The sequence below is a fragment of the Branchiostoma lanceolatum genome, chromosome 12 (genome assembly GCF_035083965.1).
Source record: "Branchiostoma lanceolatum isolate klBraLanc5 chromosome 12, klBraLanc5.hap2, whole genome shotgun sequence".
Classification (NCBI taxonomy): domain Eukaryota; kingdom Metazoa; phylum Chordata; class Leptocardii; order Amphioxiformes; family Branchiostomatidae; genus Branchiostoma; species Branchiostoma lanceolatum.
The window spans coordinates 14,672,403-14,700,077 of NC_089733.1; the positions used below are offsets into that span (position 1 = coordinate 14,672,403).

At 41.7% G+C, this 27,675-nt stretch overlaps 3 protein-coding genes across 4 annotated transcripts in view; 2 read left to right on the plus strand and 1 right to left on the minus strand.

The window, feature by feature from the left end:
* LOC136445777 (collagen alpha-3(VI) chain-like) overlaps positions 1-10,524 on the plus strand; it is a 33,206-nt gene extending 22,682 nt beyond the window's left edge. The window contains exons 28-39 of the mRNA XM_066443916.1: positions 745-912; positions 1,527-1,646; positions 2,042-2,608; positions 3,284-3,454; positions 3,646-3,765; positions 4,465-4,645; positions 5,140-5,525; positions 6,396-6,634; positions 6,859-6,956; positions 7,447-7,681; positions 8,152-8,243; positions 8,741-10,524. Of these exons, the coding sequence (XP_066300013.1) occupies positions 745-912; positions 1,527-1,646; positions 2,042-2,608; positions 3,284-3,454; positions 3,646-3,765; positions 4,465-4,645; positions 5,140-5,525; positions 6,396-6,634; positions 6,859-6,956; positions 7,447-7,681; positions 8,152-8,243; positions 8,741-8,918 (2,555 nt within the window). The 3' untranslated portion in view covers positions 8,919-10,524. The remainder of the gene's footprint in view (positions 1-744; positions 913-1,526; positions 1,647-2,041; positions 2,609-3,283; positions 3,455-3,645; positions 3,766-4,464; positions 4,646-5,139; positions 5,526-6,395; positions 6,635-6,858; positions 6,957-7,446; positions 7,682-8,151; positions 8,244-8,740) is intronic.
* Positions 10,525-15,222: 4,698 nt separating this feature from the next.
* On the plus strand, positions 15,223-23,340 carry LOC136446268 (uncharacterized). The gene is made up of 5 exons (XM_066444603.1): positions 15,223-15,518; positions 17,803-17,959; positions 19,093-19,158; positions 19,540-19,764; positions 20,318-23,340. The coding sequence occupies exons 2-5, from the start codon at positions 17,866-17,868 to the stop codon at positions 22,942-22,944; spliced, it is 3,012 nt and encodes a 1,003-aa protein (XP_066300700.1). The 5' UTR covers positions 15,223-15,518; positions 17,803-17,865; the 3' UTR covers positions 22,945-23,340.
* Positions 23,330-27,407, minus strand: LOC136446272 (GATA zinc finger domain-containing protein 1-like). Of its 2 annotated transcripts, none has more exons than XM_066444612.1 (4): positions 26,961-27,405; positions 25,677-25,736; positions 25,276-25,456; positions 23,330-23,610 (listed from the first exon to the last, which is right to left on the minus strand). In XM_066444612.1, exons 1-4 carry the CDS (start codon positions 27,285-27,287, stop codon positions 23,420-23,422), a joined length of 759 nt encoding a protein of 252 aa, XP_066300709.1. In that variant the 5' UTR covers positions 27,288-27,405; the 3' UTR covers positions 23,330-23,419. The 2 variants fall into 2 exon arrangements, with proteins under 2 accessions (XP_066300709.1, XP_066300710.1); XM_066444613.1 differs by lacking the exon at positions 23,330-23,610 and adding an exon at positions 23,621-23,756 and having other exon boundaries at positions 26,961-27,407.
* Between the last annotated feature and the right edge of the window lie 268 nt (positions 27,408-27,675).

Sequence of the window (27,675 nt, forward strand, 5' to 3'; positions counted from 1 at the left end):
CGGCTCCCACAGTTGAGTCTTACCTAGCCAGGCTGGAGGCCTTCCCCCCTCCCCCCTACTTTACCCCTTGTGGGTTTATATGGGGGTATTCAAGATGATGATGATGATGAAGCACAACTCTGTAAATTTGTATATTCTGTAGTATCAATTCTTCTTGACTCTAACATACATTGTCTACATGCATGCACTATAATTTATAACTATATTTTCTTTACCTAAGTGTCATTGGCAGAATAATGATTCAGATAACTCTAATTGAAATTATAACTGTGATCAACCCTTTGCAGTGACACATACCAAGCTTCTTTGGCTAATCTGTCAAAAGTGTGTAAAAAAAAAATGATTTGGTCTGCCAATGTGCTAACATCTGCACATTTGCCACGAGAGCTATAAAATTCATTCATTTTTTGCATGCTTTAAAGTACAAGACATAGAAACACGTTAAGGACAGACAGTATAGTTTGGCTAGCTTAATGACCTCATGGACATGTGAAATGCTAAATGTGTTTTTTGTCCTACCTGTGCTTTTGTGTACAGAAAAGGAGGGATAATATCAGAGAATGGACAGGCATGACACTGAGTGAAGCGCTAAGAAAAACAGAAAGCCGAGAAGAAAAAGGAGAAGAGGCAGAAAACAAAACTGCTTACCAGTCTGTGGTGCCCCAATGGTCAAATAGTTAGACTAAGGGATAGAAGAAGAAGAAGTGCTTGTGTTTATAATTAGAGATTGTTTTTTAATCACAGCTCAGTACTGTGGCAGCCCTGGCATCCCTCAGGATGGTTATACCTACGGCCTGTTCTTCGAGGGCTCAACCGTTACCTACAGCTGTGAGGTCGGCTTTACCTTAGATGGGGCCTCGTCTGCACAATGCATTAACGGAACCTGGGACAACAGCCCACCAACTTGTATACGTAAGTTCACAGCACATCTACTGGAAAGACTCTTGATAGTGGAAGACAATCAAAGGGCATGTAACTTTATTTTCATTGAGAGTACATTTTCTGTTGTAAATAAGTTCATCTGAAAGATGCATGCAGATACTAAAAACAAGAAATCAGTGGATTCACTTTGGAATAGATTTACACTTAGTCTAGTCTTTCACAATTGTAGCTTCATCATCCCACATTCTCATCAACAGATTTGAACCTGTTTAGCAGAGTTACAGGACATGGGTTCAAATCTGCGTTAGAGACTCTTGTCACAATGTATTTCTTTAAATAAATCAAGTTGACTTGAAAGTAATAATTAAGTTCTGTCCATTTAGATTTGACTTGTATTGAAATGGTTTATTCTATTTTGTCATATGCTTACAAAAGATTTGATTTATTCTAAGATAGTAAACATTTTTAGGCACAAATAAACATTATATCCAATTTTAACAAAAAGATAACCACCCCCTCTACATAATGGAATGGTCGAACAGGTGTGTTATGGTGTCATAACACATGGGCAATGGAGGCTTCTGATTGGTTGACGCCATCTGGCTATGTGATAATAATTATCATATTACTTTGTCACATTACAGCTCCAGACCCGTGCTTGGCTGCCCCATGTTACAATGGCGGCACCTGTGTGCGTACTGGGCTCACAACAGACTTCACCTGCACATGTCCAAGTGATTATACGGGTGACATCTGTCAATCATGTAAGTTGATAGGAGGAGTTTATTCAGAACTACTTCTTTTATAATCTTGTACTTTAAAATTTGTACATTTGTATGCTTGACTTTTCTTAATGCTTTTCAATCAAATGTAATATTCAAGATGAATTGTACAGATGACTTCAAAAATTGTGGAGGTGCGTATCTCGTTACCTTCTCTAAGTCACTGATTGATGAATATTCTTGTAACTGTTACACGTGACTGATGAATCTCTTCAACAATATTCAGATGTGTCTTATGTGGCAGAGACTGTCATTCTGGTGTAGGACTGTCTATCCATAGCCAGTGCTCTAGGGTTTATGCAAGTTACTGTTTATACAATGGTCAATATTGACCGAGCAAGGCCATATACATATTTACAACATTCGCTTTTTTTCAGATACTGCTTGTCTTGGGCGAAGTCTAGATTTCGACCTGGCTCTGCTGCTGGACGGTTCGGGAAGTGTCGGAGCCGACAACTTCAATCTGGTGAAGCAGTTTGCAAAGCGCTTAGTGGACAACTTCGAGATCTCTCAGACAGACAACAAGGTCGGGGTGGTACAGTACAGCAGTTCCAGCAATGTGGAGTTCTACCTGAATGCCTTCTCTACCAAACAACCCGTCCTTGATGCTATTGATGGCATAACGTACCAGCAAGGTGGCACCAACACCGGGGCCGCCATCACCTTTACCATGCAGGAAATCTTCGCTTCGGCTAACGGAGCTCGAGCTAACTACCCAGATGTCCTTGTGGTTGTCACCGACGGGGAGTCCTCGGACGATGTGGCCGCTCCGGCGCTGAGCGCCAGGAACGCGGGCACCCTGATCTACGCTGTCGGAGTGGGGAACGGAGTGAACCAGGCGACTCTGCTGCAGATTGCAGGGAACGCTGCGCAGGTGCTGCAGGCTGCAGACTTTGGCGGTCTGACGACTGTTGTACAAAGTCTGCAGCAGAACCTCTGTGATGGTGAGAGACTTTGATTGGTTCTAGAAGCTAAATGATTGACATGCATGTGTCTGTTCCAATTCTATATGATGCTTTTGCCACTGAAGGGGGATTTGGATCATCATAGAAGTAGATCAACTTCGATAGGTTAGCCTTCTTTATTTTGTGGGAAAAATATAAAACTGATTGTTGCGTTGATGAAGGTTAGACATCCAGATAGAACATTAAGTTATACAAAATAAATCAAGCTTGATTTATTCTTTATCACATAATGTTATTGTGGTTTGACACAACTACTGAATACAGAAGATGAAGACGAAGAAGTTGAAACATCTCCTTGAAAATCTTCTGTGTACAACTTTAAATTTGCTAACTTCTCTTGTTTTTGCTATATTTTGTTTCCTTTGCCAGCTGCTTGTGAAGGTCCTGATGGAACAAATGGTAACAACTCTAAGTGATAATTATGCACATGGTGAAACTATAAGGGTTCTTGAATGGTGAATAAATAATTCAGGACACTTAGGATATGGTTATACATAATTGTACTTGAGATCACCTCCATTAACTTAGGCCACACCAATTTAATTTTGTGCTGTGTGTCAGTGACTTACATTTGTAGCTAATTAAGCAAGCTTCATTTTAATCTGTTGCATTGCTTGCATTTTCTTACATTATACTTGTCGTCATGTTTCTCAGCTGCATATTGTGGTGATCCTGGAGCTCCAGCGAATGGCAACAGAGTCGGAGGTTACTTCCAGGGCAACACGGTCACGTTTGCCTGTAGTTCCGGCTATACCCTCCAGGGGAGTGCCACGGCCACGTGCCAGAGCAGCGGACAGTGGAGCTCGGCTGTGCCTACATGTGTCGGTGAGTCGGAACAACGACATCGTATCTCTGCTCATTTAATTTTGATATGTAATGGTATTATAGTGTTATTGAAACTTACTTGTAGGAATGACTAGAAAGTTGAGTTTTTTTATTCAAGTTTCAAGCCTCGTGAAATGCTCTGCATGCCTTTAAACAGCCCTCTTTATTTTTATTCTCCTGTTTCCCAACAGCTAACGACCCGTGCCTAGCTAACCCATGTCAGAACGGAGCCACGTGTGCCCAGGTGGGCAGCACCAGCCAGTTCACCTGTACCTGTCCCCAGGGGTACACCGGAAATAACTGTGAAGTCTGTAAGTAACAAAACATAGATAAAAATTTTGAAACTCTTTCATTTATCCGTTGATGATGGTTAGACATCCAGGTAATAAGATACGCCAAAAATAGTTACTAATTGATTCATTAGCATACAACTTTGTCTTAACTTACTATTCTATTGAACCTGAAATTGTCTTCACTTCATTGACATATCTATTCAGAGTTTTGATATAAAACCTAGTTCTACATGTACCAGATCTTTCTTTAGTCACTGATGAAAGATAGCGGATGCTGTCTGAAACGTCTGACTGTTTCAAAATTTTATCCAGTTGCTTGAGACGGTAACTATTTTTGGCGTATCTTATTGCATGAATTTTTCCTAATTTTCTGTCTTCAAGTTGGTAGTAATAAACAGACAAAAGTACATGACCTAGTGATCATGTTATAAGTTTGTACTTACATTTACCCTCAGTGCTGTGTTGTGATGTGTTGATTTTATGATTTACTAATGTTTAACAGGCTATTTCAGAAATTTACTAAAAAAACACATCTTTATTTCTTACAGATAAGTTACATCATTGTCTGACATGCACATATGATTGAATGTCAACATTTGATATTTTTATAGTACATGTACTAATTGTTACAGAAATAGAAAAAACGAACCCAACACTTGCCTTGCAGCAATGAGTTTCAATGATAAGCATCTAACTTTGCCACTTTTTTCTTGACAGTTTCAGCCTGTACTGACAGTGCCCTGGACATTGACCTGGTTCTCCTGTTGGATGGATCAGGCAGTGTCGGTTCAGACAACTTCAATCTCCTCAAGGCGTTTACACAGTACATCGTGGGGAACTTTGAGATTGCTGTTAACAACACACGGGTTGGAGTGGTCCAGTACAGTGATTTTAACAAGTAGGTTATCCTTGTATCCACTTGACTGTTTGTATGAAAAGGTGTGATAGACCTTATGAGAGTCGCTGTACATTTTTTGTGTCAATAAAGATTTCTGTATTATTATATAATATTCTCTTGTGTCTGGGTATGCTTGAAGGAGCTGTTTGTAATTTATGACAGTGCCAAGTGACCCCTGCATGGTATACATTTCGAAATATATCAAAGAATGTCTAGACGTTAGAAACTCCTCCAATGATTGTAAAATCCCATTGTCATCTCATACTACTATTAACGCCATATTGTATAGGATAGATTGATTAGCCTTATAGAATGTTATCTATGTACCGGTGAATGCCATACTTTGTATCTTGTACAATTGTTGTGCAATAAAGTTATTATTATTATGATTTGCTGCAGTACATAGATTCTCTGTGATAAGCTAGCACACTTAATTAGAAATGGGTATTGGTTGTAATCATAATCAACACTCTTTATTCTCATATCCTTTCCAGCATTGAATTCAACCTAAATGAGTACGCAACCGAGGCAGAGGTACTGGCAGCCATCGGTGCCATTACCTACCAGCGTGGTGGAACCTTCACTGGTGCGGCCATCGACTTTGTCCGCCAGGACGTGTTCACCACCGCTGGCGGTAACCGTGCCGACAAGCCAGACGTCCTCTTGGTACTCACGGACGGAGAGTCGTCCGATGCCGTGGCTGGACCGGCGCAGAACACCCTGAACGCCGGCATCACGATCTACGCCGTCGGAATCGGGAGCGGCGTGAACGCGGACACGCTGCAGGAGATCGCGGGCGACCCTGGCAGGGTGTTGCAGGCTGCAGACTTCCAGGGCCTCACAGCCGTCACCAACCAGCTGCAGGAGGCACTCTGTACAGGTGAGAAGCTGTAACATCTATGCTAACACACAGTTAATGTAATATAGGCCTTATAGCCGTCACCAACCAGCTGCAGGAGGCACTCTGTACAAGTGAGAAGCTGTAACATTATATACAAAACATGTAAAACAAATAATTATCTAATACCAGCCCAGAAAAGGACAAGAAACAGTTATGCCTTGAAGTACCAGAGTTATAAACCAAGGATTGATGTGTTCAAAAATTCGTATTTCCCATAGTAGAACCATAGTAGAATGGAACTCGTTGTCATCAGATGCTGTAGGAACACCTTCACTAAATAGCTTCAAAGAATGATTGCAGTCAGATGTGCAAAAGTTAGGTGTGACAGGCCGTTCAGTGTAATATAACCAGCTGCTGCCGCGCCGCGTGCCTGCGAAGCTAGTGTGTTACGCCGAAGGGCGGTTATACCGGCTATACAGATACAGATACAGAACATCTATGCTTACACACACGTTAATGTAACATAGGCAGCTGATGCCACATGCACGTGCCTGAAAAGCTAGTGTGTTATGCTGAAGGGTGGGTACAAATTCGATACAGAATAATGATACACACTCAGAAGAATGTGTTGGAGCCTGTGACATGAGATTCCATAGTCCTTGTAGTCTTTGTGTGTAAACCATGGAGAAAATGCCTCAAACGGCTAAAAGCAGGGTTTGTAGGGATCAAATATTGTATTTAAGGACTAGAATAATGCTATGCAGCACAGTAAAATGTGGCAATGAAGTTGTTTCTAACCTAGAGTCGAACAACGAATGAATGAATGTGGTGTGTTCTACTCAACCTTCCAAGTACTTCCAGTCTGTATGTTGTAAGTAACGATTGTCGATTTCTTATTTTCCTTACCAGCTGCTTACTGCGGAGATCCTGGCGCACCTGTCAATGGAAACCGTGCAGGGACCTTCTTTGAGGGAGGTGTCTTGCAGTTTACCTGCAACGCTGGGTTTGAGCTGGTCGGGGAGGCCTCTGCCACCTGCCAGGGGAGTGGGGAGTGGTCCAACCCCGTCCCTGTCTGCACCCCCGGGGCACCGACTGCACCCACCAGTCAAGGATTCCCACTTGTTATCCTTGATACCACTGCTAACACAGTAAGTCAAGTTTGAATGCATTTAGTCACTCATCATCATCATCGTCACCAAGGCCCCATGTCAATGCATAGCACTGATCATTAAGCAGGCCGTCATTGTCTTCCACAGTTTTTTTCTGTTGCTGGCTGTCTCTTAAACTATTTGAAAAAACAAATTCAATCAATAGTTTTTATGATAGATTCCATTATCTGAATGCCTATTTTGTTTCCTGTTGTCTTGATTAGTTTGACCAAGCTGCTTTCCAAGAGGCCATTGCTGCATCTGCAAATACTTACTGTACTACCGCTGGGAACTGTGCTGCAGGCGCTGGCCTGGACTTCACGTGAGTTTTTCCACTCTCTCAACAAAATCGTTTTTACCTCTTTATTTACTGCAAAATTTGATGATAACCTAGCCTAACATGGTGGTAAATGATTGTCATACTATTATCTCATGGTTACTGTTATACAGTAATAACTGACTAATCTGGGTGCTGTGTCTTTCTGGTCAGTACAAGTAATATCTCATATTTCACAAAGTCTATTACACTGTTGATGATGTCACTACTCTGCTTTATGCTCTTGATGATTTGATTCATATCTTTTTTTCAAAACTGGTGGCAGAGTTGATATTTTTTTTTTTGGAGTCCTGCCTTTACTCTACTAAAAGTCATTCAGAAATGTTTGCAAAAGATCATTTACCTGACTTCTAATACTTGAAATACATGTACATTTGTATTCCATAAGACCCAAGCAAAAACACTTGTTGCTATCTATCTGAAATATTACGTTTGTGTGAGTTGCATCTCAACCAAGTTTATTTTGTCTTCTCAGGGCTGCTAATGTTGCAGTTCTGTCAGCTGCTCCGGCTGTTGATGGCGGTTTGGCGTTGACGTTTGTGATTCAAAACGCCAATGGAGCCTCCCTGTTAACAGACTCGGAGCTGGACGCCATCCTCACACAATACGAAGCTGCGATTGAGACGCAAGGAAACTTTGAATATTCCATGGGTACCCAGGCGACTGAACCCACCACAACTGCTGAAGGCAGGAGTTCAGGACTGGACCAGGTTTGTACAGAAAAATGAGAGTCATTTGCATGTAGGTGATCATTTGTAAGAAATGCAGGGAGATAAAAAGGGAGAAATATGAGAGAAAAATAAAATTCTCTCTCATTTAGAGATAAAAACTGATTCTGGAGTTTTAAGTCACAAAGAAATCTAGTCAACAAAAACTGCACCTAACATATTTTTGACTGTACTAGGAATCACGGTTTTTCACATGTAATGAACTTTTAGATGAACATAAAGTGACATTTATTTTAAGCTTTTACATGTAGCAACTAGCTACATGTTTTGGCATACCGGTAGCAAAAAGGTTGCTTCATATTTGTCAATAATTCTTTATCTACAATGTCATGTGTTTGACCTAATATGAAATACTTGTTCTTACTAGACAATAATTCACTGCTGATCTAAGATATAGCTAAACTGAGGTAAGAAGATTGTTGACACATCTTTTTTTAATTTTTTACCCTCAGACGGAGCTGGTCATCATTATTGTGGCTGCAATCTTTGCCTTTGTCTGCATTGTTGTCTCAGCCTACGCCATATTTAGGTCTTTTGGCCAACAGTAAGTATATTTTTGTGTATTGAGTACTAAGCTTAGAGTTGCTTCTTAAGGTTGATGGCATCATGAATTTTATGTAATGACACATGTAGGCCAACAAGTATCATGTAACAAGTTTTAGAGGTTATCAATATCTGGGCGATATGTTACAGTAGGCTTATTGGTGTTCTAACCACCGGATTGATGTTCTGATTTCCATGCATTTGATAGCAGTTGACCTTAATGAGATTAATCAGTGATATACATTGTATATATAAGATATAGAAAAATTTTTTATAGATCACAATTCTTTGTTTTCATGCTTCTTTCATGTAAAGAAAGAGTAAAACACAAAAGTAGACCATAGCTGTGTTGCTGTTTTATTGCAGAATTCTGACAATTTATAAAGGTGTGATCCTTTTTCCTTTCGATTGTGTTGTCATTGCTAATAGTATTATATAGCATTCAATGTTCAAATGGAAGTTGTTTCTGAAGTATTTCCTCTCTCTACATCACTACAGGAAGGGGAAGGTTAAGCTGAATGAGCCGCCTAAAGAAGACGTGTACAGCAGTGTAATAAAGAACCGAGCTAGCTCAGCGTACGACTCGGAGAATGGGCACGAGAACACGGCGTTCATGGAGATGAACGGAGACGGCGCTGAGGCACGGCCTCCCAAAGATTCTGTAACACAGCTATAGGGTTCACTTATTGTACATCTTTAAAGTGTATTATGAAATGTGACAACATTGGGTAAAATTTAGATATAGCATAGTATCTGTGAATTGTGTCTAACCCCGATAAACACTGATAAACGAAATCCATAAAAACACACGAGCCGTAGCGAATCCACATTGCACTACTAGCTAACGAAAAAGCGTCATGCTTCGTCCTCAGTCTGAGGTTCGACGGCTTTACAGCCTTTCAAAGTGCACGTTTTTGACCAACGGCCGGTCGTCTTCCCAATGCCACCATGCTCACTATGATATCATTGGGGGAACGAACACGCTGTTACGAACGCTTGGCCTTGAACTAGTAATGGATAATTAACAACTTCGGTCTCTTGTTCAGCATTCGAGAGCCAGCGGTAAAAGTTTTGATTTACTTTTTGATTGTGTATATTCAGTGCAAATGTGCATGTCAACTCAATACCACTACTTTTGTAACATATAATCTAAGAATATCAGGTCTATGTTTCTTATACACATTAAGTATTATTGTTTCAGAATTGTATCTTAGAACTTCGGTAGACTTTGTAAGCAGCCGAGTTAATGGATAAGAAAACTACACAAGAGAAAACCAAGCGCACAATGTTTGTATTTATTGTTTAACAGTTACTGCTAGATGTGCTTCTGTAGTGAGTGTGAATGTACGTAATCAAGGAAATAACTATGATTGATATATTTTTGCCATGATTGTAGATTCTATGCAAGATCACTGATACTAAGGAAACAATTCATTTACAGTATTTTCGGTGTTGTGTGTTGAAATACCTCATTGAATGCACATGTTGCTCTGTGGCACCAACATGCCAGTAAATTCTAAGTTGATGTCATTTATATTTTGGTATAGTGACAAAGCTATGCAAGGGGGAAAAGGGGATGTTACTTAAATAGAGATTCTTAAATTTAAAACTCATGGAGTACTTATTGGAGAATCATTTTTCCTGATACAATACACGGTTTGGTGATTTCATGCATGCCATTATGTCACTCAGACTGTGCATATGATAATGATGTCACGGAAAATGAACAGGAGGTGCACAGGATTCAGTATAGTAACGAATGGTTATATGTTTATAGGTAATGTGACTTGATTGATATATCATTGGCAATAATGGTTTTAAAAAGCTTATTTGTGTTATATGGTCTGATAATCACATTAAGCTTTTCAAAACATTGATTTGCAAAAATCAGAAATTACTAAATATGATATACATTGATAAAAGTTCATGATTTACATAAAAGACTTTGAGTAAGATACAGTAGAAACTATTATATCAACCTGTATACTTTTAAGATATGGTACGATTTATAATGATTGTAACAATATAGAAGTACCCTTTCTGGAGATGAGTAAATAGAAACTAGTCGGTAGTTATTTCGAACCTATAGACTTTGTAGCATATAAACATCTTTATATAATGTTTTTTGCGAATTTTCACGTTCTTATAAATATTGGAAAATGTTGACTCTTCAATGTTTAAAGGTCGATGTTCTGAGGCTGTATTTATTTTAGAATTTATGTGTCACTTTGGTTGGAAATGTTTGAAGACAAGAAATAAAGATGGACACCTTCAAATCAAAATGGTCTGGAATCTGTAAATGTGTGTGTGTGTGTGTGTGTGTGTTTGTGTATCATCGTGTGTGTGTGTGTGTGTTATTGTGTGTGTGTGATTGTATGTGAATGTGTGTGGTTGCATGTGTTTTGTGTGTGTGTTTGCGTGTATCATGTGCGGGCCCCTCTTAATGCCTAAATTGTCATTCTTCTTAAGTCTAAAAAGCAGAAATTCAACCCCTATCACACCTCCATTTTGGAGCCTCTGCTCCTATAAGGCGCGTATACGTATCTCGTTCCGGCCTCGTATATTCTACGTAGAAGTTAAGTAGACATTATCAGACATAAATCATGCAAATGAGGGCCTCATTTACATAGTTTACGAGGAAATGCTACAATAGCCTTCTTTGCTAAGATAAGACTTTCATACTTTGTTATTCATAGTCTAGAATTGTTACGCTGTCATGATCATCCTCAATCACTCGGTGGTTTATTCGGTGCATGCATGTGTGTGTGTGTGTGCGTGTGCGCGTTTGTGTGCATTTGTGTGTATGTGTGTGTGCATGCATGCGTGTGTGTGCATGTGTGTGCATGCGTGTGTGCCTGCATATGTGTGTGTGTGTGTGTGTGTGTGTGTGTGTGTGTGTGTGTGTGTGTGTGTGTGTGTGTGTGAGAGAGAATATGTATGTATTTGCGTGTGAGGTCAACTGAAAGCTTGCAGTTCATGGCCAGAACTTTATTTTTGCAGTAGTGGACTTTTCATCGTCAGGGACATTACCATATGAATGAAAACTAAGCACACAGGTAGAAAAAAGTCAGCATTGCTATTGATGAAAGGAAGATTCGAGCCTTCAGGATAAAAGAAAAACAGTTTGAAAATTTCCTCTAGATGCTACTTAAAAAGATGGGTTTCTTTTGCGTCGTGTATGGAACCTTGAAGTACATGTATGGCCCTGTGTAACCCGCCAGAACCAACTCAAATTGAGTTCATCCAAAACCAACATGCCATTAAGGTGTATTATCATAATTTACCCAAATGGCTATGTCTGCTGTAGATTAAGTGATATATCGGAGCAAGACAACAACAGGCATGATTGTTATACGTAAAAACATTATATGTATTCTTCATTTCAAAGATGTCCAAATATATATAAATTAACCCGTATATCGGGGAGGAATCAAACGTACATTTTCAAACGTTTCAGTTGTTGGACCACAAATGAAAATTGTACAGAGCTACTCTGGGCTTCAGGCAAGATAATTTCGAGTTATGTCGTTCCTGAAACGACAGCCTCCCCGTTGTGGGGAAGATGTCATCCCAAGTGGGCTGGCATCTGCGAGCCTTGGCCGGCTGAGCTGAGCTGTCCTATGGCTTAGGAGATCACTAGTTCTCAGTCTGGGAACTTAGTGTCTCAAAAAACTAGGGCTCTTCATGGTGCCCCTTAAGGCCGGTCTGGCCACGCCAGGCTGTGTCGCAAGACGTCACGTAACACGATGTCAGAATTATACTGGAAAATCACAAATATTGTAAAATTTCGTCGTTATAAGTTTATTTTCCCACAATTTCCCAGACTCTTCTTGCCCTCCCCTCGATGCAAGGTTTGATATTGACTATAATTCTAATTTGTTATTGCAAACCCGTGTTTGATTTCCCCAGCCCCACCTACACCCCAGCAAATCTTTACACTACCTTAAGAGCAAGCATCTTTCGTTCGTGGTTTGGACACCAAAAAGGCCATTTGGGTTAATTATGTTCATGAACACCTGTAACACAGGTGAGTGTAATTAACCTGAATGTACTAATTGACTTATTGATAAACTTTGAAGACTGGTCAGGACATCTGTCAATCAATTTGATCGTAGGCAAACTCCGGAGACCCAGTAGCTGACGTGAGGATACAAAAAGTTACTTAAGTAAAAACAAAGAAACAGTTCAAAGAAAAGTATTCTTTATTCAATACTTAAACATAAACAAGAAAACACATCTACCGAACCTCATTCTGTCATAAATGCTACTGCCAGAAATCTGACAAAGGAACAACGTCCAAGGTGTACATTGAAACGAACTCTCTCGTGCTTATATGCATTCACACTATCACTTAAGACATAAAAACAAACCTTATTTCAGTTAAGATTAAATATCTTGTTTTTTGTAACGCTTCTACACCTCAACATCCAAAAGGTTACTGAATACACACAAGTTGATTGCAGATGCATGCAAAGCATGGCCACCTTGCGAGGTTTCTAACAATAACAGCAGAACGGATAACTCTACTTACAATAAGATACAATATATATTTATTCATTTATTTAGTACATCATTCTCTCAGTGACTTACTGTAATCCTTTAGATATGCAGATTTGCACATGATTTACTTATGAAAGTTTTCCTTTATGATACTAGTACAGACTGACTTGTCACTCTATACTATGATTCATGCCAATATAAGATACACTACTTCCACAGGATGTATATTTCACTTGTGGTCCAGACACAAAATAGACCATTTGGGTAAATTATGTTGATGAGCTTCTGTAACACAGGTGATCGTCATTAAGGTTGAATTAATATATATATATATATATATATATATATATATATATATATATATATATCATTATTCTGATGAATTAGGAAGATTTTACAGTACTTCTTTTTTTTCCAAAGTACTCATATTCAAGTTTCCATAAGAAATAGTGACAGATATATTTATACCGTATGAAGCTAATGGGAATTCATTTTACAGTTGTAAGATCATAGAAATACGGTATTTCTATGTTTTTACATCTGTAAAATGGACTCCGATGAGCTTCTACACTAATCCCCGCAGCAGGAGGAAGATGTCGGCTCTGTGATTCTTCGAACTCCTGCACCGGTCCCCCCAGCAAAAGGAAGATGCCGGCTCTGGCCGTGGGTTCACCCAGACAAGGTCGGCGACCAGCACTGCAGAAACTGGGGAAAGGAACTATAACTCACCTTACCATAGTTTTATAACGTTACATCATTTACTACTGACATTAGACAATAATTAAACATCCGTGACACCTTCACGACCAGATGATGATGATGATAGAACAATAACAACAACAGTGGACGAACAACAAACTCCTCTCCCCTGCCTCATGATATATTTACGAAACGAGCCAGTAACTGTTCTGGTATTAAATAGGTGCCGCACATCATTGAAACGTAAAGTCGGACAACCACAAATCGTTCTAAACATACAAAATAAGACATCCACATGTGCACAACAACTGACATTGCATTAGCATTGCATAACTCTCAATGCATCGACATAACCGGAACAACAAGATACATACCTGCATACCTGGTCCTCTAAACTTGCACCGAAAAGCCGCGGAATCGAGAAGTCCTGTCTGAGACGTGCACAGGTAACACACGTCTGCGGACTCACCTGGGCTTAACGTCAACAAACCTGAACTTTCTGACCTTTAACCTTAAGTTCACTATGGTACCTGATACACACATGACGTCGTGGTATGTTTGACGTACTGTCAAACACGTTTGCAGATGACTCTCATTTAGTATGAAAGCTCACAAGCTAACTCTAAAACGCTTCTCTTGGACTTTTTTCTAACGTTCTGTCTCCTGTGTACTAACCTACATTCTCCTCCGATCTTGAACACAGCTACATCTATCCATATTCGTAAACTCAACGGGCCACACCTGAACGTAACACGGTATTAATAAAGCGCCGCCCAGTGACAGGTGCAGGTACTGCAGCCGCTGACCTCCATCCACCGTCACAATCGGGCTGCACCTGACCGTGACACGACCATGCTGAAGCACCGCATAGTGAAGGGTGAAGGTATCGCAGCTCAGGAGTGCCCAGTTGAGATAATTAGGTACAAGTACAGAATCAGCTAGAGCCCAGGAGAAGGTGTGCAGTCTGGTGATTCAAGGTTTTATTGCATCAAAGTTCTAACTTCCATTTTCCTAAAAGTGAAGTCTCATCACATCAGACTGTAAGTCCGAAAAAGACTTAAAGCGAAGATTGGGAATAGCCTCAGCAGCTTTTGCCTCTTTGGGTCGTGTGTGCGGCGCTGTAAACACCTCTCAAGATCGACCAAGTTACACACGTATAACACCCCGTCCTATCAGACGTCTCATACGGCGCCGAGACATTGACCATTGCACAGGCACTAGCACACAAACTAGATGCCTTCGACTCTCATCAGTGCTTGAGAAAGATTGAATGCATCCGATGGGAGATTTCCTCATGCCTTTCTGGCAAAAAGAGGGGATGGCATAGGTCTTATCCCCTCTTTTCACCATAAGGAGATTTCCTGGTGTCTTTCTCGCAGAAAGAGGGGATGGCAGATGTCTTATCGCCTCTTTTCACCAAGTTGGGACGCCTCTTGGACATAACGAGTCGAACCAGTCCACGAGTCGTCCCAGACCCCTCCATTAAGGCACGGGGGACGCAGGTTTGAGTTCATTGCACCAAGAGTATAAACATGGCATCTCTGCAACTGTTCGAACCGGCTTTAACTCTCATGGAATCGGTTGAAACGTTCTCTGCACTATGTTATATTCAATGTTTATCTACTTATATCCCATGATTTTTGTGGAAAGAAAAAATAGCAAAGGTTTCAAGGTTACGCAAGGTCACGTAAGAAGTCCCAGGACTTCTGAATGATTTCTACCTAGCGATTTACACCTCAACTGCAGGTATATTGCATGGCTCAACAAACCTTTTGTTCACCACCGCGAGTTCGTTCAACCTTCAGAATCTATGACGCACCTCCGCTATCCTCAATTGACCCCGAGATTGCTCCCGTCCGCCTGATGTTTTTTCCTGCTCCTGTTCCTCTGAGTAGTGACATTGACATTGGCAGTGCGGGGAGGTTCTAACGCCGTGTCTGTCACCTAAGAACCTAACCGTGCGTACCCGAGGCAACAGTGACCAAAGTAGTGGAAAGCGTCAGCGTTACGCCACTGGAGTTCGCTCTCACAAGGACATTTGCCATTTTGCCACGGCAATACTCAACTTGTCCCCAAGGTATGACCTGTACAGTTTATATACATGAAACTTCAGTTGTTGTGGTACCATAATTAGCCTGTAGTTGCGATCAAACAACTAGTGTGGCAATGGATGACTGTCCAGTGTGTATAGACTATGAAGCATTCAAAACAATTTGAAAACTATGTATTTGTTTTGCTCAAGCGGAACAGTTTGGCTTCTCTATTCAAGGACCAGTCCATGCAAGGAGGTTCTATCGAAGATAGAAGCACCTCCTTGGTTCGTGTAAGTATGGAAGGGACGTCGACGAGCATATTGTTTATTTCAGGCTCGATGGCCCATATTGACAAAAACATACACATAGGCAAACACATCTAAAAAATATGCATAGATGCGTTTAGTCGTTATTTGTTCGACTTAAATATGATCTGGTTTATACAAATTGGACATCTATTGACTCTACTTGTGGTTTTTTTTTTCAATTCTTAAAAGGATAAACCAGAAGTTGGGACGCCTCCTGGACATAACGAGTCGATCCAGTCCACAAGCCGTCCCAGACCCCTCCATTAAGGCACAGGGGACGCAGGTCTGAGTTCATTGCACCCGGAGTATAAATATTATATCTCTGTAACTGTATGAATCGGCTTAAACACTCCTAGAATCAGTCAAAACGTTCTCTGTATGTTATATTCAAATGTATTTCTATTTCTTAATTTTTGTGGAGAAAAAAGGAGAAAAGTTTTCAAGGTTACGCGAGGTCACGCATACTGAGATTTGAAAATTAAATACACACATGCACCAAGTCAAGCAGGTGAGCCTCTCTAGACATACGGACGATTACGTACAGTTACTAAAGGAGCCGATCTAATGATTGATGGCATACAAGGTAACTGATTGTCCCCACTACACCGCCCCAGGTCTAGGGTAGCCTTCGGAACCCACATCAGAGACAAGGAAACTTGATAACCCGGTTTGTTTGGGCTTGTTTACAAGGACATTACTTATTATGTATATAGCTTAAAAGAACATGCGCATTGAGACTTGTGGTTCGAATGCAACACGTTTTGCTGACATCGCTTGATATTTTTGTAAGTTGTAATTCTGCAGTGCCGGTGCAGAAATCGTAACCCCCACGTTTAGCCAATAGGTAGATCTGGTACCCTAACGCTGAAAGTAGCTATAAAAAGGGTTTGTTTTTTTATATGTTCGCGATTTATGAACTGGATGTTACAGGTAAGGGTTTTCACTTTCGTATTGTGTTGAAAAATCTGACTTTAAGCCATGTTTGTGGTGTCCGTAGGCTGTAGACGTTTGTGTTTTAGTATGGTTTGGCTGTAATGAAGTGAGGTCAAAGGTCAATATTTGTGTAGTACTTCCAGTTTCATACTTCCGCCACTTCCTCCTGGTGACTTTACACTCATTTGTTGTCCAGATATATGTACTCGGAATGGCTCCTTTATGATATATAAATAGCACAACTTTTCGTCTGAAGCTGAAACTTTGTTTTTGAAATATCCTATACCGTAGCCACGTAACATTACTTCTTGCATATCTAGCATGATGAAGCATGTGTTTGAAAGATTTTGCTCAACTGACATAAGAATTTGTTTGACACACTTTATATTAGGGGGTGGAGCTTATCTTCCATAGATACATTTACTAACCTGCAGCCAATTGTCTTTAGTCTGATCTATGCAACACAAAAATTGGTGCAGTTCTTCTACTAGACAAACAGTCTTCCTTATTATGCTTGTAAAAATCGGAACACAATTCAGGGAGGCATTGGCTAATCCCTGCTCTTGTACGATTTGTGTTGAATTGAATAAACTTGATTGAATTATGATTTAGGGAAACGTCACTGTTGACATGATAGACACATGCGTAGCACATTAGTCTCACATCTAGAGCAAGGCTGTAACATATAATCTCCAAGCAGATCTACACGGGGCGCGAAAATCGTATAAATATGCTAGCCAGAGAAGGTCCAGTCAGCCAGATAAGCTCCAGGCAGCCCTCGCGCCCCGTGTAGATCTTATTGGAGATTAGTAACATATCCAATTGTCTAAAAGGATCTGCGACAATATTTTCCCATCACAGGACAATTGAATTTTGTACAACTATACTGTTCTATTGAATCTTTCCAATTTTCTATGGCATAATCATGGACTATGACCTATGTGACGCCTTACCGTTTAAATTTATATAATATGAAACAATTTTGGCCCCCAAACGCAGGTATTTTGACTCTGACATTGTCGCACTATGAATACCGTGCATTCACTCTGTAGATTCTATTCATGTGGTGTCGTGTCGTTCCCAATAGCGACAGGGGTTGTAGCCTTCGCCGAGGTGTTCCGTGACCCGAAGTTGGCTGACATCCAGAACAATGCTCCAGGTCCTGCTGCCATCTACAGGTCGGGGTGGCTGGCCGTGGAGACTTCTTCTCTGCCTGTTGGTCTACCTCGCAGGTTCGGACGCAGGTAAATGTTTAGATTTTGGCCTCCCCTATCACCTTTCAATGGTAATGCAGCGGAACTTTCTGTTTAGATATGTCGTGTTCTGGTTATGATTTTTAAGTGGTAGATAAGTTAACTCTGTGAAGGGAGATTACATGTACATCGTGTAGGTTTGGACCCCCTAACGGTTTTTTTTAAACTGCAGGGGCCAATTTTGTTCAAGAGTTTGAAAGAGAATAATTCAAGAAGGGGTCATGGTTTTTGGTATGTAGATGGTTACGTAATGATTTACATACTCATGAGCTAATAATGCAAATCATTATCTAATTTACATAATTGATTAAGAAAGTTTAGTAATCCCCTGCATTCCATTATAGGACTCTCAAACATTGAGACACATGTGACTGAAAATGAGAGGAATATCGATAGACATCAATTATGCAAATAAAGAACTAATTTGCATAATAAGTCAGAAAATACTATAATTCCATTGTATTGAATATAGAAATCTTGTTCTTGCGGCATTTAAGTCAAGGAAATGTGGACATTATTAGACATAAATCATGAAAAAGATGGTCTCATTTACACCATATTGTATAAGATAGACTGATTAGCCTAATAGAATGTTATCTATGTACCAGTGAATGCCATACTTTGTACCTTGTGCAATTGTTGTGCAATAAAGTTATTATTATTATTATTATTATAATCTATGAGGAGATGTTCAGAGTAGCCTTCTTTGTTAGGATATGACTTTCGTACTTTGAACAACTTGTATTACTTGGGTTGAGAAGATGGTTAACTGATGAAAATTTTGGAAATAATACATGCAAATGAGGACCGTATTTTCATAATCAACATGAAACATTCAGAAACATTATTTGTCGAATGTATGGGGTCGTGGAACTCTAGCTTTTATTTGTTTTTATCCAAGTCAATATGGACCCGTCTGTAAATTTCAATACAAAAAACACATTACAGATTCTTTAGGCTAAGTAAAAGATTTGGATAGATATGAAAAATCATTCAAAATTTCAAGACAATATCCCCAAAAAAGAAGTTTGTCACACAGTGTAAACTGCGAAAACAAATTTTCAACTCGAGGCAATGATTTACTATATTAATATGTATTTTAACTGTTATCATATTATATTCAGTTCCAGAATCTTCGTCAGACAAACAGTGCACCGATGATGTCGAGGATACTCCGACAGAGTGCCTGGGTAAAATTTATCATTTTGTACAAATATACACATGTGCACATGGGACTTCTAATAATGTGGCACTCAAATCATCGAATTACATCTGTACTCTTTATCCACAACCGACGATTAATGCATCAGTGACGGCAATATATGTCATACCCAATGTCGATGTCAATTAGACGATATCATTACAAAATATCTTCGGGAATCTATTTAGAAACTGTTGGTGGTCATTTAGACTCTAAGATGTGCATAGTTTCATTAAAAATGTTTGGCCGTTTAGGCTTTTTTATGATTCCTTATTCGACGAATTTAAAAAAAAATTATATTCTTAGATTTAATTTGACAATAGATGCTACAGCAAACATTAACCAACAGATATGTTTGTCGTGTTTCTAGCTGTTCCTCGACTACACTTTGCTGGGAGAATCCTTGCCGACATACCGACCGTCAACAATGAAGTTCACAACTTCAACATCGACAAGTTCGTATTTGACAAAGATCCCGGCTTCAACAAGATGGGTACCGGGGACTTCCGATTGGTCAACTGCAGCGTGACGCAAGTCTGTCTTACTGACGGGTCCTGTATTAATGATGACCCCATCGTTGGACAGCCAATCATCAGTAAGTTATAATTTGATCCAATTGCAACAGGTACAATTGCAGTAGGTCCTGGACTCCTGGTTATTGTTTCTTATATGAAGATGAGCGGCAATCGCTGTTTTTTAAGACAATAGAATTGGACAGGAAATGTACAAAAATGTCAAAGCTGGACACTTTTATATACCTGATGTCATGTAAGAACGAACATATAATGGAAAAAGTATGTAGTCATGTTTCCAAATGTTTCAAAAGGAAAGAAGAAACTACTGGGTGATCAACATTAGTTTAGCAATATAGTCCACAGTTTGTCTGTTTTTCAGTTTTCAATGTTAGAATGTAGCATCTTATCAATTCATGTTTTACATTATGCTTCTTATAGACCACGTGTGGTCATCTGTGCATTTAGCCCTTCTGGGCAGGAATATGCAATAAAGACTATTATTATATGTTATTGGCAAGGCGTCATCGTAGACACCTCGGGTTATCAATCCTGATTATTCGTCTTTGATATAATTTGGGAAAGCTAGTTTGCATTTGAGTTTCTTTAACAATACTCTTCAACCTTCTTACCAAGGGTCTGAAGGCAAAATTGTCGACCAAGACCCGGAAAACCAGTTTCAACCTGTCATCTGGGGGCTTGCCATCGGCGTGAGTGGGTTTTTCAAGGGAGACCTGGAGCCTCGGCCGGTTCAACACTTCCATGACGCCTGCGGGGGAAACCTGTGCGAAACCGATGAATATCAGGGAGATGCCGACTCGGGAGTGTACGTCTCCACCCTTGAGAATGTTGTGTGGGAGGAGGAGGACGAATCTACATTCATGAGCCAGGTTAGGTCACTCCGCTGCAAGAGAAATTTCAACTTCCATGTCAAGATGACAGTCTACAATGTGAGGCTTGAGCCAGAAAATGACGACTTCCCCTATGGTCGTGTGATTGGTACGATTTTCGCCACCGTGTCAGAAAGTCCGCTCCCGTTCGGCCCATACAAAAGAATGCTGTGGGGAGACGGACGACCACCTCTCCATCATGTACCATTCTACGTGGACAAATGCAGGAAAACGATTGTAATAGACTTTGCGAATAGCATAAGATCCGACATCCACGGGAAGATAGTGAAACCAACAGGAGGAAAAATGTACCTACATCAGTTCAACGGAACGTACACTCGCTGTAGCGGCTGGCAGAGAGACAGAAAATTTACCAAAAGGATCAAATTTGGTGGCGAAGAATGGCGCAGGAAAACCTCAGGACTGATAGAATTCACCTTAGATGATGATGAACTCAAGACAGTAGACGATCTTCCGTTCGCAGTGGTGATGAGTAACGGCGATATCAGGAACCAAGATTTGTGTATCACATTGCTAGCGGAAAGAGAAGACGGGTTATTCGTAAGCCCTGTCGACACCTTCGCTTTCCGGAAGGAGCCTCATAGCTCCTGGGTTATGAAGCTCGGGACGTTCAGATTTGGGACGCCTGCCGCAGGGGTTGTCCTCAAGCCCAGACAGTACTATCCAAAGGATGATCCAACAACGGTAACAGTTCAGGAGTGCACAGCTGATGCGAACGGTATCTGTGCCCTGGAGTTTATGTCCTACGATCCCGGAAAGCCCCGAAAACACAATCAGCTTGATGGACAGGTGTACTTCTTCAGCTTACGCGCGCAGAAGTCAAGCGAGATAGAAGCGGCGGAAGTGAAAGATTTAACCGTTTTTGTCAAGGCCTACTCGACGCACTCTTACATTCCCGGCAGTGTGACGTGGTACAATGACGTCTACCCGATTTGCCAACAGTACGCGAATCTGTATCCCATCATGAAGCCTATCATTAACCTGGCCAGCTACGACGACTTCACATGCAACCTTCGCTTGCTGGAATACGCACTGACTCTCCCCGAATCACACCCGAACCACATGCCAGTGAGTCGGGACCTGTCCCAGGCCAAACGAGAAATGATACTGTCCTGGTTAAGGGACACGGGCGGTGGCACGCGTCTTCCGCCTCTAGGAACCGCACCTCATGGCGTTAAGGACCTGAAAAAGGCACTACAAACAGCCTTGGAACTGGAACTGGCAACTATCCCTCCCTACCTTACCGCCATGTTCTCCATCAAGGACGGACATAACGGTGAAGTATTGGAGGTCATCCAAAACGTTGTCTTGGACGAGATGAAGCATTTGACACTGGTGGCAAACCTACTGAACGCTATTGGCGGTGAACCAGTGTTGAACAAGTCTTCCGTGGTACTGTCGTACCCGTCACCTCTGCCAGGCGGCGCTAACCCGGGACTGACTGTCGAGCTTGCGAGGTGCTCCAAAAACCAAATCCGTTCCGTCTTTCAGGCGATAGAAAGACCTGACTGCGAAAAGGACTTTTCCAATATACATCGCAGTCTCCATAAAATCTCACAGAGGAATGTACATTCTGATGACCTCGCACAAAATCCCGAAGCTAACGAAATACTGGACAGTTGTAAGAAATTAACGAATAGGCCGCAAACCATTGGGGCAATGTACATCCACGAGATTCTCTGCCCGTTGTCGGTACTTACAATAAAGACTCTCGGTGGAATATTTAAAAAAGGTGACCCTAAGAAGCAAATGTCACGAGAACACTGGCTTTCTGACGGCGGAAATACTCCATTCAAAGTCAATGACTTTAGATCGGCAATGAAAGCAATAGCAACCATCGTACAGGAGGGGGAAGGGAGCGACCCATGCAACCCTCTAGAAGAGTCCGGAGAGCCTTCGCACTACTTCAAGTTTGCCGAAGTGTTGTACGGAAAACGGCTGGTCAGAATGAATGATCCGCAGGTCCTACTGGGTAAATGTTCGGACAGGTTCTTTCCTTGTGATGACGACATGAAGTGTTACAAAGGTCCCGGATTTGTTTTTGCGGGGAGACCTGTGCCGTTTTTCCAAGACGACGTCTGGCCGATCATTTCCAACCCTCGATCCGAGAAGTACCGACCTGGCTCGACAGCCCGCAAGTACTCTGACAGATTCAACAAGATCTTTACGGACATTCTGAAATGCCTTCATACGGCTTTCAACGGAGACCCGGCAAAAGTAAAAGAATGTACGGGTATGATGAAGTCATTGACCGTGTGGGCCAAGAAGCTGGTTCGGACACCCCTTGACCCGGAAGGACATCCAAACGACGGGCCCAATGCCGCGCCAACTTTTGAGTTCTTTGAAGACTGAAATGACTGGGCTGATCGCCATATTTGTGTCTCCAATTTGCATTAGTTGACCGTAGCTTAAACATTTCTTTTATAATCACTAATAAGTCTTTATGTATTCTGGTATTCTCTTTTGTATATATGAGTTATTAAGTACACTATTATGATACTGTTATTTAGAGAGTCAGATAATCTATAGATGTCCACTTGAGCTACGACTCATAATACATCAGTCATAAAGGTTAAAATTATTTGGCGAAGGTATGAGGTCGTGGAACTCTAGTTGCTTCTTTCCCTGGGGCCTTCAATTTTGACATATTACAACACTGTATCACAGAGAACATCTTAAACAGCGAATTAGCTTATCACATTTATCTGTACTGTGTGAAAAGAAGAAGAACAAAAGATCACAATTTTACCAGAATCCTCTTTAATGTATTTACAGTATGTAGCAAGCTATTCATATATACAACAACAACACACAGCTCCCTGTCATGTCATGACTCTCCCCCAAATATCTCGGCTGTGCTGGGAGGCTGTTTTGGCGCCACGCAGGCGGAGACGTAGTTTGTCTCGGGGCGGGAGGGGATGGTGGGGTGGGGGGACTTCTTCGTCTTGAAGTACTCCGACGGGGCGTGGCAGACAAACTCCACACAGTCCATCAGACGGGGGAGCTCTTCCTCTGGACCTGGAAAAAAATATGACACAAGGTAATTAGAGCTGGCAGACTTCATTCCCTTGACAGTAAGCACACTCCTCTGAGTCTTGAAGAACAGAGAAACTGCAGAAACATACACACGCAAATCTCACACACACAGAGCTCTTCCTCTGGACCTGGAAAAAAATATGACACAAGGTAATTAGAGCTGGCAGACTTCATTCCCTCGACAGTAAGCACACTCCTCTGAGTCTTGAAGAACAGAGAAACTGCAGAAACATACACACACAAATAAAGAAACAGACAAGCCAAAAACAATGCTTCATTCCCATGTGAGGAGGTAAAATAAACCTTGAGCAAGTGCATTTGATCCATTAACATTTTCCCAAGAGGACCACTCAAGGGACCGATAAACAGGATTCTAGATATTTGTGTCAATGGGGAAAATTTTAAGAGAGCACCAAAATGTAGTTACAACTTACATTGGCCAGGTGGCCCTTAAGTAGAGGTGATAACTTGTACAGGTTTAACTGTAGCATAAAAATTTTATACATGCAACTCCTTTCCACAGTAGCCTGATTATAAAACATGCAAGACTGCACAGAATATTGTAAAACTCTGCTGTTACAGGTACATGTATTGCCGAAAAGTAAATACATACCTACGACATAAAGATCAGAACAATCCTTCCAAGAATTTTTCGGTTAATTTGTTTGAAAACATACATCACAAATTTAAAGTGGTACCAAAAAGACTGACTGGGGATGTATGTAGCAGGGTCAAAGTGGTACTAAGAATACTGACCAAGGATACATGTAGCAGGGTCAAAGTAGTACTAAGAATACTAACCGAGGTTGTATGTAGCAGGGTCAAAGTGGTACTAAAAGCACTAACCGAGGTTGTATGTAGCAGGGTCAAAGTGGTACTAAGAATACTGACCGAGGATGTATGTAGCAGGGTCAAAGTGGTACTAAGAATACTAACCGAGGTTGTATGTAGCAGGGTCAATGTGGTACTAAAAGCACTAACCGAGGTTGTATGTAGCAGGGTCAAAGTGGTACTAAAAACACTAACTAAGGATGTATGTGGCAGGGTCAATATGGTACTAAAAACACTAACCAAGGAAGTGTGTAGCAGGGTCAAAGTGGTACTAAAAACACTAACCAAGGATGCATGTAGCAGGGTCAAAGTGGTACTAAGAATACTAACCGAGGTTGCATGTGGCAGGGTCAAAGTGGTACTAAGAATACTAACCGAGGTTGCATGTAGCAGGGTCAAAGTGGTACTAAAAACACTGACCGAGGTTGTATGTAGCAGGGTCAAAGTGGTACTAACCAAGGAAGTGTGTAGCAGGGTCAAAGTGGTACTAAAAACACTAACCAAGGATGCATGTAGCAGGGTCAAAGTGGTACTAAGAATACTAACTGAGGTTGCATGTGGCAGGGTCAAAGTGGTACTAAGAATACTAACCGAGGTTGCATGTAGCAGGGTCAAAGTGGTACTGAAAACACTAACCAAGGATGTGTGTAGCAGGGTCAAAGTGGTACTAAAAACACTGACCGAGGTTGTATGTAGCAGGGTCAAAGTGGTACTAAGAACACTGACCGAGGTTGCATGTAGCAGGGTCAAAGTGGTACTACGAATACTGACCAAGGATGTATGTAGCAGGGTCAAAGTGGTACTAAGAATACTGACCGAGGATGTATGTGGCAGGGTCAAAGTGGTCCTTCGGGCTGGCCTGGGTGGGTAACAACCATGTGATGACCACACTCTTCTCACAGTACTGGTCCTGCATGAACCCCTTGATCTGTGCGTAGTAGATACCTCCGTCATGGTCCATCAGCGACACAATGTCCCCCATCTGGTAGTAGATACCCTGTCAACAACAACAAAGAGGACTGGAAGTGTAAACAATGGCAAACATGGCTGTAAACAACAACACAACGGTAAATAACATAATGATAAAACCACTGCGAACATTTCTGCATTTACAGTAGTTTGTAGTGTTTAATTCTAAAAGCCAACGAGAAAAAATTAGCAAAACTCCACACAATTTTGAAATGGGCTATTTGGTTCAATTTTCCACTGTATCTCACCTTATAGAAGAAGCATTCGCTGGTGACTATAGTGGACACTGCTGCTGGGGCCTTCAGTGGCTGTGGGGGGAACATAATGTAAATTCACATATTTTCACAGGGACTTAATTTTGCATTAGAAGGGGAAAGGACGTTTTTGCTGTGTTCTAACTTTGTGGTTTCCGGTTGAAACAATTCTGTAGTTCGGAATTAACTTACTAGTATAAATTGGAAACACACATTATCTAAACTAAATGCGTGAAAGTTCAGACTTGTTTGTCCCAACCTCCTGTCCTATCCAGACTTGTTTGACCCAACCCCATGTCCATCCAGATGCTTGACCCAACCCCCTGTCCAATCCAGATGTTTGACCCAACCCCCTGTCCAATCCAGATGTTTGACCCAACCTCCTGTCCAATCCAGACTTGTTTGACCCAACCCCCTGTCCAATCCAGACTTGTTTGATCCAACCCCCTGTCCAATCCAGACTTGTTTGACCCAACCCCCTGTCCAATCCAGACTTGTTTGACCCAACCCCATGTCCAATCCAGATTTGAGCAACCCAACCCCCTGTCCAATCCAGATGATTGACCCAACCCCCTGTCCAATCCAGATTTTTGACCCAACCCCCTGTCCAATCCAGACTTGTTTGACCCAACCCCCTGTCCAATCCAGATTTGAGCAACCCAACCCCCTGTCCAATCCAGATGTTTGATCCAACCCCCTGTCTAATCCAGACTTGTTTGATCCAACCCCCTGTCCAATCCAGATTTGAGCAACCCAACCCCCTGTCCAATCCAGATGTTTGATCCAACCCCGTCTAATCCAGACTTGTTTGATCCAACCCCCTGTCCAATCCAGACTTGTTTGACCCAACCCTCTGTCCAATCCAGACTTGTTTGACCCAACCCCCTGTCCAATCCAGACTTGTTTGACCCAACCCCCTGTCCAATCCAGATTTGAGCAACCCAACCCCTTGTCCAATCCAGATGTTTGACCCAACCCCCTGTCCAATCCAGACTTGTTTGACCCAACCCCCTGTCCAAATATTATCCAGATTTGGGCAACCCAACCCCCTGTCCAATCCAGACTTGTTTGACCCAACCCCCTGTCCATCCAGATGTTTGACCCAACCCCCTGTCCAATCCAGATGTTTGACCCAACCCCCTGTCCAATCCAGATGTTTGGACCCAACCCCCTGTATATGTCCAATCCTACACCTTCCACCCCCATCCTCCTTTATTTTTTGGAATAGCCCATAATCCGTAGCTTACTGTAGGTTCCGTGGGGAGGGGGGCGACTCACGTTCTTCTTGAAGATGATCCTCCTACTCTTGCCCTTGGTGACCGTGCCCTTGCCCGTCTGCTGCAGCGCCTTAGTCTTGGCCGAGCGGACACGCATGGATTTCCTGAGCTGAATCTTCTCGGCCTTGTTGCCGTTCTGGTGCTGTAGAGGCTGTGCGGTGTTGTTGGAGTCGCCGTTATTTTCCTGCTGGGCGGCCGGCGCGGTGCTGAGCTGAAGCTGTTTGAGGGAACAGGAGTTACACAGGACGTCTCCGAGCTCGTTCCGCCGCCACATCGGCGAGTCCGTGGTCTTACATGTTGAGCAGCATGGCCGGACACCCAGAGGCATCGTGTCCCGTCTATAAACAATCCTAGAACGAGAAAATTGACTTCCAGAAGTACAAAATTTTGCGGTTTTTCTTCGCCGAGGAAGTGCCGCGCGCTGCCTGATGGGATTTGGACTGTACCACTCGATTCTGTGGGGAGGAAACGAACCCAGATTATAGAGTTGCAGTTTAGTTGTATTCCGGTAGGTGCGCAGCGACTTTGCTGTAGGGCATCACTGACATGGGGCTCTATGTCACTGACAAGCAATGACTAAGACACCGAGTGAGCCACCATGGCTAAATAAAACATGAAAAGATAGATACAAAGATGTACACAACACCTTCCCGGTATTCCCTTAAAAATATTTCGACTGAAAATGTTGTAAAATCAACGTTCGTGTGCATTTCTTC